The sequence below is a fragment of the Schistocerca piceifrons genome, chromosome X (genome assembly GCF_021461385.2).
Source record: "Schistocerca piceifrons isolate TAMUIC-IGC-003096 chromosome X, iqSchPice1.1, whole genome shotgun sequence".
Taxonomy (NCBI): Eukaryota; Metazoa; Arthropoda; class Insecta; order Orthoptera; family Acrididae; genus Schistocerca; species Schistocerca piceifrons.
Window position 1 is genome coordinate 72,378,544 of NC_060149.1, and position 14,099 is coordinate 72,392,642.

Below are 14,099 nucleotides of genomic sequence, written 5' to 3' on the forward strand. Positions count from 1 at the left end.
TATATAAATATAGAGAGAGAGAGAGAGAGAGAAGGGGGGGGAGAGAGGCATGAGGAAGTTGTTGATCTATGATTGTTGCAGCAATCGTTGATTATTCCCAGAACCTACAAAATTATCTCCATCTATTGAAGTAAAAAGAGGGTAGCTAACACACAGACTGATTTGCAGTGATGCTACATTGTTTTTTCTGCCTAAGTTACGCGCAATCCCTCGCAAACATGTGTGTACACATGTTTTTTTCTTCTCTCTCTCTCTGTCTCTCTCTCTCTCTCTCTCTCACACACACACACACACACACACACACACACACACACACACACACAGACAGACACACACACATAGACACACACACACATACGTCAACCGTGGCTACATGCCAAATGAAGCTGGTTTCTTTCCTCTCTCGATTTCACTTCTAAGACTTCCCTGGCGTTCAAGTTAACAAAACGCAGTTAACAGTTACTAAAAGTGGAAAATCACAAATTATCCTGCTACAAGTTCTGCAGTTCATACGTTCAATCATTCAGGATGAACCGATAAGAAGAACTTGAAAGAAGTCCTGCAAAGAAGCTGCAAACATGAGCGTCACCAGACTGCCGCTCAATGTATAATGGTACACATGGTCCAGTCACATTAGTGCGACAACCGCCTATGTTCGACGTCAGTGTCTAATAACCACTCATCGACAACAGGTGGCAGCTCTAGCAGTGGAGGATATATGAAGTGTGTCAGGAGACACTGAAAACAGTGCAGTTGTTGTAATGTGGAAATGGAGCTATTTATCTCTCGTCTGAATAGGCGTGATCATTGGCTTTCTGGCCAAGGATGGAAGCATTTAGGAAACGGCAACGTTTGTAAACTGTTCACGTGCCGCCGTGGTTAAAGTGTACTGTGCATGGCAAAATGGCACTATCCGAAACCGGTGCTGAGGCAACTGTGCTCTAGCAGTGGAGGATATATGAAGTGTGTCAGGAGACACTGAAAACAATGCAGTTGTTGTAATGTGGAAATGGAGCTATTTATCTCTCGTCTGAATAGGCGTGATCATTGGCTTTCTGGCCAAGGATGGAAGCATTTAGGAAACGGCAACGTTTGTAAACTGTTCACGTGCCGCCGTGGTTAAAGTGTACTGTGCATGGCAAAATGGCACTATCCGAAACCGGTGCTGAGGCAACTGTGCTCTAGCAGTGGAGGATATATGAAGTGTGTCAGGAGACACTGAAAACAATGCAGTTGTTGTAATGTGGAAATGGAGCTATTTATCTCTCGTCCGAATGGGCATGATCATTGGCTTTCTGGCCAAGGATGGAAGCATTTAGGAAACGGCAACGTTTGTAAACTGTTCACGTGCCGCCGTGGTTAAAGTGTACTGTGCATGGCAAAATGGCACTATCCGAAACCGGTGCTGAGGCACTTGTGCTCTAGCAGTGGAGGATATATGAAGTGTGCCAGGAGACGCTGAAAACAGTGCAGTTGTTGTAATGTGGAAACGGAGCTATTTATCTCTCGTCCGAATGGGCGTGATCATTGGCATTCTGGCCAAGGATGGAAGCATTTAGGAAACGGCAACGTTTGTAAACTGTTCACGTGCCGCCGTGGTTAAAGTGTACTGTGCATGGCAAAATGGCACTATCCGAAACCGGTGCTGAGGTAATTGTGGTGCACCACAGGTCTAGATGACGGGGTGAACGATGGCTGCGGAGATGTGTATGGGGGAATAGACGTGCAGGTGTTGAGCAACTGAACACTCAGACGAAGCAATAAGGAGTACCGAACTCCCCTGATTTAGACCCAAATGAGAATCTATGGGATCATCTCGATCGGCCTGTAGGCGCCATGAATCCTACAGCAGCTGGCCTCAGCAATGGAGCCGGCATAGCTCGACATGCCTGTCGGTACCTTCCAGAACCTTATTGACTCTCTCCCTGCACATCTCGCAGCGGTCCTGAGAGGGAACAGTTTGTTCCATCTCATTACAATTAGTTTCTTTGTAGCATTATATCGAATATATTTTCAACATTTTTTTAGTTTAATTAGTGTGATATATCGAGTGAAGAAGTGGACTACCTGTTTATTTAATTCAATTCACAATTACATAAATGCACTTTCTTTCCCTAATCCCACTACGTTGCCTTGGGTTGATTAAGTTTGGGGTTTGTATTAAGAGTTCGTCTGCTGGTAGTGGCTGGTAGTGCCAAGGCAGAGATGTGTTCACCCTGTAGGTCGGTTAGTGCCAACCTAAGCCTGGAGTAAAGACAGAGATGATGCACCTGTATGCCAGGGGGTAGTTCGGGGTCGGTAACAGGTCCCCCTCCCCTCCATGTAAGGGAACGGCCGTTGAAAGCCGCCATGATAGGCACTCTTGGGGTAGCGGCTGAACTGAGCGGACGGGATCGAGGGCGATCTCCGTCTTTGCCGCCAATTTCACCATGGGATGAGGTATTATGTTTTACACTGTTACAAAACCGCTCTTTTTCAGGATTGAAATAGTTAGCGTGAATTGCTTTCTTTTGAGAATATGGGAGATATCTGTGTCTGCTTTGTTCCCCCGTTTTTCCGCCAAAGACTGTCCCAGCAGGCGGACCACAAGGGCAGCAAAGTAGTCTCATCCTCTTTCCCAGTGCTTAAGTAGAAACGAGATGCCTGTTAGTTTAAGCACCTTCAGTGCGAGATAAAACTAGAAGTTATTTGACTTGACTTTGTTTGCTACAATTATTAAACTTGTAAAATTTTGGGAAATATAGATAATAAATGTCATATTAAGTTTGTAAAGTTTCTGGGAATCTAGACAATGAATGTCCTATAAACTTAATGTCATGGATTTAGTGGTCATTACAAACCACAGTCCTGTGTCGAGAGCAATGTCATGAATTTAATGGTCATTAAAAACCCCAGTCCTGTGAAGAGAGCAATGTCACCAACAAAGTGGTGTCCTTATAGATCATGATGGAGCGTGGCCTTTACTGACTTGCCTACTTGGTTGTTTGAGTCCTCCCCCGCGTTATCCGTTGCGCAATATTAACATAATAATCATCACATCATTTAAAGAAACGTCGGGCCGGCCCCTTAAATTCAATACTTCCGAGCAACGTATCAAGCGGGCAAGCACGTGTCAATGAGGTGACTTGGCCACACACACGTCCGGCACGCTCTAGCGTGGATAGAAGGAAACAGAGGAAGAGAGATACAAAAAGATAACGATACATAACTAAACAGAAGGAACCTTTCAGTCTGCGCTGCACACTTTTGACAGGTGGTCACGTTAATGTGCACGGACAGTGTATATGAATAATACAGAAATACTACCAAGAAATACTACACATCGCTAGTAAAAAACTTTTTCAGCATATGTACTTCGATAGTTCTTAGCAAACATAAAACACTTATTAGTTTGGCATCATTATTTCATTCTGTCTACATCGACACGCAAGTAGCCAAAATGGCGTCAAATTGAAAGACTTGCACTAGGCGGTCGAACTGTCCTGGACAGGGTCTTCCGTCAAATCATTCCATACGATCATCACATAACTGTCCGCCCCCGGTAGCTGAGTGGGCAGCGCGATAGAATGTCAATCCTCAGGGCCCGGGTTCGATTCCTGGCTGGGTCGGAGATTTTCTCCGCTCAGTGACTGGGTGTTGTGTTGTCCTGTTCATCCTCATTTCATCCCCATCGACGCGCAAGTCGCCGAAGTGGCGTCAAATCGAAAGACTTGCACCCGGCTAACGGTTTACCCAACGGGAGGCCCTAGTCACACGACATTTACATTTATCAGATAACTGGATTTGCACATTCTGAAACACAATTGCGCTACATTGTACACGTAAGTCAGATTAAGAAAGAAAATAAGTGATACATATTTAGTTAGCCTTTACCATTTTCCCCCTGCGAATAAATATGAAACCAAGTAAACACCAAACTTCTCATTTCACCGTAAACGAAGAAAAAAATAAAACCCTTACAGAGCACGAATCTGATAAAAATCATAACCTCTCCTACGTACCTGGAACTGAAATGGACTCGTAGCAGAAGAGAAATTGAAGGAACGATTGAGATACATTTCTGGGTTGGATTTCTTCATGTAAGCCTTCATCATGACAGTCTTGGCAGAGCCCTGCTCGCCGATAAGTAAAACAGCTTTCGTTTGCGAAGCTATGGTGTCTATAAGAAACGTTGTTCTCACGTTTTCGATTATGGGAACCATTATAGTGCTGTAGTCAGGAGTCGAAGTCTCTGGGTATGAATAACTTGGCACCAAATTGCTCCAGAGTTCCCATTTACCTGCAAATGTTTGAATTGTTTGAATAAGAAATTGAACATAGAACAATTAAATGAGCTATAACGAATACCTCCCGTTATAAAACAACAGATGTTAATAAGTGAAACAGTGTGGAAATATTTATAGTAATATTTCTAATATCTCTAAGAAACATTACTGAATCGCTAGGAATATTTTCATTGCAATCCAACATTTGCTCAAACATATTGCTTTAAAGTCATTAATAAAATATATCACACTACTGGCTGAGTATTTATTTTCCTTAAACTGCAACATAGAATTGTCCTGCAAACAAAATTACTCATATGTTATCGAGACATTGCTTTCAATCTGTCGAGCGCGTGAAAATGACAGGTTCCGTCCGTAGTGCGTGTCCAGGTGTACCAAAAACTTACTGCTGACGGTAAATTGAAAAAGACATTCAGATGAAGTGACTCTGAAAGACAATCTGTAGTGTATGTTCATTTTGAGATTTGCTAGAGACCTTCGTCTAAATGCCTGTAAAATTGTTATTGTATAGCATGTTTATACTCATCACAAAATATACCAATAACTAAATGATTCAGCCATTCCTCTCGGTAGTCACGGTGCAAACATACGACTAGACAACATTCTCGATTTGAAACTACCTGACAGATTAAAACTGGAGGTCTAAACCGGAACATTTGCCTTACGCATGAAAATGGTCTCCAGCTGAGCTGCCCAGGTTCGAGTCATAACCTGCCATCTCTGGTGGCAGTTAAGGTGTGATGGTGGGTCGTGAGTCGGTCCTAGGTAGCTCAGTCGGTAGAGCAATTGCCTGCAAAAGGCAAATGTTCCGGTTAGATCTCCACTCCGGCAGAGTTTTAATCTGCCAGAAAGTTTCAAATCAGCACACACTCGCTGAAGAGTGACAATTTGTTCTGAAAACATCCCTGATGTTTTTAGAATGCTGCAGTAAGTCAGTAAGGTACGTACCTTCAAATTCGTGTACTATTCACCTAATCGTTCATACATAACTCCAGGCCTCTGGATTGGTGATGAGCGGTTTTACTGGACGTGCAAATCTACAATAGGATGTTGTAGGCGAACGAACAGGCTCCCAGTCAGCCAGAAAACCTCTAGAGCCTTTGCCTCCAATGGAAGTCCAGTGTCCTTATTTCACATGTCATGCAAACTTTCCACCTATGAGGATATCATCAATAAAATAACCTCACATCAAATGTCAAGGTATAAAGGTAGCAAACGAAACCGGCGTGTATTAATGGTCACGACGAATCACCAGTCAAGGTGCCGTTTATCCTTGCTCGGAATGTGCAACGTCGCTGTTCTCATCCGAAGATGATCTCTGTGCTCTTAGATTTACAATTATTAGAGGTACTCAAGTGGGAGACAGTTTACATATCGCATTGTGAAATAACGACTTCTTGCGTTTCTTTTTTGGAGTCCAGCACTCATTTTCTAAGTACTTCGTGTTCTCTGGACCGTCTATCCACTGTCAAAAATCAAGATAAGCGATAGAGACTCTTGTCATACGCACATTGTTGGTTCTAGTGTTGATGATCTTATCCACTTCGGGGAATTCAGACCTGGGAATTGGCAGGCCCACTGCTCGCACGACTTCCGAATGGAATGTTTCACACGTGATGCCTTGATGATCTGGCCATGGTAACATGCATCATGATGTAATACCTTGCTCATAATATGCAAAGCTGCCGCAACAATTACCAGTGCATTTTATGACTGCGTTACAATTATGTGCTTCGTCTAAACATGCCTCTCGCCGAGGTTCATGAGCGCTGTCAACTCAACATGAAGCATCTAATCGAATTGCGTATCTATGTATTGTCGCTCTAGAAATGAAGAGCAGCAATCACAGAATTAAAAAGTATGTGACTGAGGCTTCCCCAACGAACTACTTGTAGAAACGTTTCTCGGTCGAAAGGTTATATTTCGTTGTGAATTTTCCACAATATTTAAACGGCACAACTGACCAATATCTTCTGGTGCGGCGAACACACTGCTGAGCTGTGACCGAAGCCCTCTATTTATGGTAGACTAAGAAGAAACTGTGCAGGCGTGAACGCGCCGAATTCGGTGAGTAATAGCAAAGGTTTCCTGATCGGTAGCGGGAAAGACAGCTATGCCACCAGTCAGGCGATGAACTAAAACCTTCGGTGTATCCACAAAGGCTGTCAGTCATTGTGTGCGCTGCTGTCGGCCTCCCCAGCGTCCTCTGTTCGAAGCCGCATGCCGATATGCGCGTCCGCGTTGGCGTGGGGCTACCCTCGCCGTTACCATCCGAATATCTAAGTCGTCACTGAAGCGTTATCCCTTGTGTGATCAATAATTCCTCTTTGAGGTCGCTGTGATTTTAATACGGCAGCGCTGGATCCCATGCTGCGCTAAGTTGGTAACCCGTGTCTCTGTTCAGTAGATTTGTCGAACTGCGAATTTCATCCGCTTTTTTAATAATGCTGTCTTAGAACGAAAACGTCGAAGAGAGAATTTTGGTAAATATGTAGCACCGTACTGAGACAATGCTCGAGCACTGCAGGTTTCTCTGACTGGCTCAGATGTGTGTGTCGCCTGTGTTTGACGGTACGACAAGAATATCGAATTACGACGTCCTTCAGCTACAAGAAATCTCGTAGAAACCTGGCCTTTTCAAACCAAGGCTGTCTTCCGCTAAGCCTAGAGGAGCTCTGAGTTCCGTTGGTGGACATAAAACACATTTAACTTTATGTTTATTCATTAATCTTCCAATTTCCGAAGAAACAGCGCTAACGTACGGCAAGACGACCATTCCTCTTTGTTCTTCATTTTCTTCAAATATTCAAATGTGTGTGAAATCTTATGGGACTTAACTGCTAAGGTCATCAATCCCTATGCTTACACACTACTTAACCTAAATTATCCTAAGGACAAATACACGCACCCATGCCCGAGGGAGGACTCGAACCTCTGCCGGGACCAGCCGCACAGTCCATGACTGCAGCGCCCTAGACCGCTCGGCTAATCCCGCACGGCTCTTCATTTTCTCTCAGCTCCTCAGTTTGCCTGGTGTAAGGTACGCCGAGTCTCCCGTTCAGAAAATCCACTCATCAAGAATACGCTAGGGATGTGGCTCAGCTCATCAGACAAGCTGTCTGAATCTGTAATGGCTCGTGTTCTGTGGGGCAACGTCCTAAGGACGCCATTTGGTTGTAAAGGATGGTGACAGTTGGTTATCTGTAAGTATAAGTCCGTTTGTTTAGGTTTACAGTACACAACGCCAAAACGTCCAGGGATGGTAGCTCGGCGTTTTCATCCATCTCCATCTCAAACTTGACATTCGAATGAAGAGAATTTAGATCTAAAAATGCATCCACGGATGCAGTGCGGTGGGGCGAAATTACAAAGGTGTCATTCTCGTCTCGCCAACAGCACGTAGATTTCAACTCCACTGACTGGAGTGCTCTCTCCTTGAAACCTTCCATAAAAAGATTATCCACAAAGGGTGATGAGGGACCACACACTGTCACTCCGTCAATCTATTCAAAGTAAATGCTCACTGAAAAAAAAAAAAAAAAAGGAGAGGCAGGCATGTGTTTACACAAGTCAACTAGTTCTTCTTTCAGTTTCTCGACAATGAGCTATGGTGATTCCTGCAATGGCACTCGAGTGAAAAGTGAGACTACGTCCACACTAACGACAATATCTGACGGTGCAAGTCGTAAGATCTTGAGCTGGCAAACAAAGTCTTCTGAGTTGCAGATCCGGTGCTCACATTTTTCCACCACAGGGCTCAAATGCGCTACCAGAAGTTCTGCCAAATTGTATGTTGGCACTCAGAATTGCTGGGAACTGGTAGACGTAGAACGATATCCTTATGAATCTTAGGCAGTCCGTGCAGCCTGGAAGGAGTGGCTGCGCGTGTGCAAAGTCGTCTGGCCACAACGTCGGAGACTGTTGTTCTTGAGAAACTCTCAAGTTCTTCCTCGCATTTTGGTCGTGGTGTCCGTGTTTAGAACACGATACGCAGGGTCGTCCAACAACTGGTTCATCTTGGTAAAGAACATCGGTCTGAGGAGGATGACAACTGCGTTAGCGTTATCCGCCAGTAAGACCACAATTCCAGGATCCTCAAGTGGAGATCGAAGTCCTGGCCTCTCCGACGCTGAGACATTATTCTTGGGCACAGGCGCCTGTGATATTGCACGGAAAGTCTGATTTTATCGCAGCGTCCCTGGGTAGTTTCAGGATTTTCTGTCCAACAGAGCTAACAATGTGTAGAACGTGTGGTGTTCTCGGAGTGGGCGTGAAGTTCAGCCCTTCTCCAATACCGAAACCGTCGCGTCAAGCAGGGGTATATCCGACATCTTGTACACTGTCCGTCTTCGATGTCTATCTTCTAACTTTTATTCTTGCGGTAAACAGCCGCTGGAGCGATGATACTTTCCAATTCGACGTGCTATGACGTGTTGCCTCTTCGAGTCCGAGAACGCCCAAGTATCGCTACCAACCCACGTCCAAGAATCTTCCGACAGTCGTGACGAAATCTTCAGATGGAGAGCCGGTGGGCCTCTGCACACGAAGTACAATTCCTTCCGAGTGTGGCGAATCGTTTCTGTCACCAGTGCGTGGCCGGCCAGATTTTTAATTCTGTTGGCGGCTGCAGAGTTTATAAAGTGCGAAACCTTAGTGAATGTAGGTATACTTCGAAGACCTCGTCATCTTAATAAGAACATAAGGACACACAGCAGACTGCTCTACTTATTCTGATGTTTATCGAACTTATTCACTTCTTCCGCCATCTCTTTCCCATATAGGTATAGGATGTGTTGAGTAAGGCTTCCCTGACGGACTACTTGTGGTAATGGTTCTCATTCGTCGGATAAAGAACTTTTACCATCAGATATTGTCGTTAGTTTCGATGTGGTCTCATTTTTTATTCGAGAGCCACTGCAGGAATCAGTATTGCTCAGTGGCGAGAAGCTGGAAGATTGTTGAAGCACGTGCTCACCTCTATTTATTTTTTATTCAGTGTGTATTACTTTGAACAGACTGACACTATCACAGTGGGTAGTCCCTTGTCACCCTTTGCGGATAATATTTTTATGAAAGATTTCGAGGAAAGAACACTCCAGTCAGTGGAGTTAAAACCTACGTGCTTTTTGTCATACGAGGTTGACACCTTTGTACTCTCACCCCACCGCACTGCATCTCTGGGTGCATTTTTACAACACCTAAATTCTCTTCATTCGAAGATGACGTTAATGCTGGAGATGGACAAAAACGGCGAACTATATTTCCTGGTCGTGTTGGCGCTGTGTACCATAAACATAAACAAACGGACTTATACTTACAGATAACCAACTGTCACCATCCTATACAACCAAATGGCGTCCTTAGGACGTTGCCCGAGAGAACACGAGCCATTACAGATTCAAAGAGCTTGTCTGATGAGCTGCACCACCTCTCTAGCGTATTCTTGATGAGTGGATATTCTGAACGGGAGACTCGGCGTACCTTACACCAGGCGAGTGTTAGACAAACTGAGGAGCTGGAAAAAAGTGAAGAACAAAGAGGAATGGTCGTCTTGCTGTACGTTAGCGCTGTTTCTTCGGAAATAGGCGGATTAATGAATAAACATAAAGTTAAATGTGTTTTATGTCCGCCAACGGAACTCAGACCTCTTCTAGGCTCAGCGGAAGACAGCCTTGGTTTGAAAAGGCCTCGATTCTCCGAGATTCCCTGTAGCTGCGGGACGTCATAATTTGACATTCTTGTCGCACCGTGGAAGACAGATCCGTCGAACATCGGCGACACACACGTCTAGGCCAATCAGAGAAACCTGCAATGGCCGATCATTGCCTCAGTACTGAGCTACAAATTACCAAAATTCTCTCTTCGGCATTTTGGTCCTGGGACAGTATTATTACAGAAGCGGACGAAATTCGCAGCTCGATAAATCTGCTGAACAGAGACAGGACACCTACTCAGAACAGCATGGGATCCAGTGCTGGCCGTGTTAAAATCACTGTGACCACAAAAGGTTATTAGTCATACAGTGGAGACGTAGATATTTTGATGACAACGCTAGCACGGACGCGTATATCGCTCAATGATTTCCAGGTGGGCCAATATGAAGTATGTTCAGGCTGTAGTTACTATGCAGGTTTCATCTAGGTCTGAAGTTAGTCGCATCTAGCTGCTCACATATGTTCTCCGGCAGCACGGGGAGACATAGTTAGTGCTGACGTTGAACTGGGGAAACGTCTTTCGGATATCGAACTAGATCTTGGTAGTTGATGGCCATGGAGAAATTGCAAAGAGATTCCGGAATGGGCTCTTTCCAATGTGGCAGAGTCTGGTGATCATGACCTATACGCCAGCGCCTGTAATTTCGTTTCTGACCAAATAATTCCGATCAAATTTTTCCAACACTGCACACCAGCAAGCACACTAATAATTAGTACTGCGTATTCATAGATATAGTCTGAGAAAAAAGCATTCTCTGTGTTCTTGCATGCACTGAAGTCCTGTAATAATATCACTGCCATAAATTCGTCACTTGAAAATGATCAATAATCCTCTGACTAGGTGATGTAATAATAAGTATTCTTTTGCATAATCTGCATCTAAATGTACATCTAGATCTACATGCATACTCCACAAGCCTCCCTACGCTGAGTCGCGGAGGATACTTCTGGCACCACTATAACTTCCCTCCTTGCTTGTTCCGCTCGCAAATGGTTCGTGGGAAGAACAACTATCTATAAGCTTACGTATGAGTTAAGATTTATCTGATTTTCTCGTCGTGATCATTTCGCGAGACATGTGCGGGCGGAAGTAATGTATTGTCTATCTCTTCTTGGAACGTTCGCTCCTCCGTGGTGCACACCGCCTCTCTTGCACCGCCTGCCACTGGCGTTTGTTGAACATCTCCATAACGCTCCGCTGTTTACTATGCGATCTCATGACGAGACTCGCCGCTCTTCGTTGCATATTTGCTATCTCTTCTATTTCACCCAAACTGGCAAGAGTCCCAGACTGGTGCACAATATTCAAGAATTCTTAAGATATGGTATTACAAGTGTTTTGTAAGCCTCTTCTTTCGTTGTTGAATTACATTTCATTAAGATAGCGGTCCAGGCAAAAATTTGGTTCTATGTAATTGGTATTATTTTTCACAAAGACATTAAGAATAAAAATACAATTTCTGATTTTTCCTTTTGCTTGCACATCATAAGTTTCATAGAGCCCACCTGAAGATCGAACATCAGCGAGGATCGACAACCAACATACTTCAGAGAAAAACTGGACGCGTGCCCAGAGTGGTTACACTAGTGTTGTTCTTTTCTGTGAGTGTGTAACGGTACTTCGCAAGGAAGAACACATAGACCTTGTCAGATGATATTAGCAAATGGTTTCCACAAACAACGATCGTGTGAAGTCCAGCTCGCTTTGTTCACTTACGACACACAGGAGACATTGTACCGGCGGCCAGGTCGATGCTATGTTCCTTGACTTCAGGAAGTCGTTCGATGCAGTTAAGCAATGGCGCCCAATGGAAGAAATATGTGCGTGCGGAATATCAGACCAGTTTTGTGACTGGAATAAAGAGTTCCAACCGAACAGAACACGACATGTTACTTTTAATGGAGATATACCTTCAGGCGCAAAAATAACTTCGGGCATGCCCGAAGGAATGTCATAGGACCATTACCTTTCGATATATATATATATATATATATATATATATATATATATATATATATATATATATATAAATTGCCTAATGGATCACGTCGTGACTCCACAAGGCTATTCGCGGATATGCTATTTTATACTGTAACGTCTAGAGAAACAAAAACAATATATGATGTAGTAATTAGAGAATTAGATGTATCATATTGTGTCATTGTATAAAATTATGTATTTTTTCTTATTATTTATCTCTGAAAACGTCTGCGTCGGCGAGTAATAAAACCGACACAGAAGATAAATGTTAATCAGAGATTAAAAAAGGAACTAGTATATAATACGTGTTGAATATGAATGTCTTTGTCGTCTTAATTTGGAAGTTGTGCGAGTAAGATCTCCTGTTGTTGTCGTAGAGAACGCCAATGTAGCATTCTTTTGTCGAGACTAAGCCATGTACGCCATTACGTGTGAATTCACAAAGGTCTGTAATCACTGAGATATTTAAAGGTTTTAATAGAGTTGTTTAAATGAAAACGTGTATTATTTATTGTTAAGCTTGCTTGTATATTATCCCATCCTGTTGAGACATTTTTCAGTTATATAAATATTATCTGTGGTGCTGAGCTGCGTGGAGAACGAAGAGCCGCTGCCGCGGCGTATTTAAACGACTTACAATATAGTCGAGCATACCGCAAGGAAGCGGTAAAATAATAGTAAAATAATATTATTTCTTTTAGCTCCCAGACTGGCAGTGAAGATCAGCAGATTTTATGATGTGTTGCAGATTGACGCGGGCTGCTGATAGGATATAATTTACAGTGCAAATAATTTAATGTACCTTCAGAATCTGATAGGAATCTTGCTGTGCTCCGTTCTGATCTGGCAAACTTTATAGTGACAACGTATTTTTTAATGAGAGTCTCATGTTCTTGGGCTAGTCGTGGTATGAAATAGAATTTTAACGAGAAATAAAATCCACTGCGAACTTGTGTTTTTGAACGATCACACGAACTGTAACATCAGTGTTCATAACAAAGTAATTTCAACTTTTAATCACTATGAAGTAGGGAAGATATATTGATTCTTAGCATGAGTTGCAGTTACGAAAAATCGTTCCTTAAATTGTAGGCCAGATACAGAACAATAAGACTTCCATATATACATTTTATTCCGCTAAAAGGTAATGATGATAAAGAAAAGCAAAGCACAGCATTGCTAAAAGTATTTCACGTAACTCTTTTCGTAAATGTGTTGTTACAAAGAGAATAAATAAACCAAAGAGCAACAATTTTACAATCCGCGAGAGAGTTGTACGTGAAAATACAGAGAAGTATGTAATAGGACCTGTAGAGAATCGACTGGTGTAGGGATTGACAGTTGACCAGTTACACCTATAAGATATAGGAAATATTAGTATGGAGAGATTTAAAATGGAACGATCACATAAAACTAATCCCAGGAGAGATAGATGCCAGACTGAATGTCATTGGAAGAATTTTCAAGAAGTGGAGTCCACCCACGAAGGAGATAGCTTACAAACCCGTCATTCATATTTCTCTCTAGTCTGGGACCCATGCTAGATAAGTTTGACAGAAGAAATACAGAAGATACAAAGAAAAGCTGCAAGTTAAGTCACAGGTTCGTTTAGAAACAGCGAAATCGTCACGGAGATGCTCATCCAGCTACAGCTAGGACAATGGAGGCCTTGTACATCACTAAGTGGTTTATTATTAAAATTACAAGAACGTACGTTCTACATCTACATTTACATCTATACTCCGCAAGCCACCTGACGGTGTGTGGCGGAGAGTACCTTGAATACCTCTATCGGTTCTCCCTTCTATTCCAGTCACGTATTGATCGTGGAAAGAAGGATTGTCGGTATGCCTCTGTGTGGGCTCTAATCTCTCTGATTTTATCCTCATGGTTTCTTACGGAGATGTACGTAGGAGAGAGCAATATACTGCTTGACTCCTCGGTGAAGGTATGTTCTCGAACTTCAACAAAAGCCCGTATCGAGCTACTGAGCATCTCTCCTGCAGAGTCTTCCACTGGAGTTTATGCATCATCTCCGTAACGCTTTCGCGATTACTAAATGATCCTGTAACGAAGCGGGCTTCTCTCCGTTGGATCTTCTCTATCACTTCTATCAAC

General features: G+C 43.2%; 1 protein-coding gene across 1 annotated transcript in view; it reads right to left on the minus strand.

The window, feature by feature from the left end:
* LOC124722180 (dynein axonemal heavy chain 5) overlaps positions 1–14,099 on the minus strand; it is an 843,802-nt gene that overhangs the window by 331,506 nt on the left and 498,197 nt on the right. Inside the window, exon 45 of the mRNA XM_047247380.1 lies at positions 4,002–4,279. Within this exon, the coding sequence (XP_047103336.1) occupies positions 4,002–4,279 (278 nt within the window). The remainder of the gene's footprint in view (positions 1–4,001; positions 4,280–14,099) is intronic.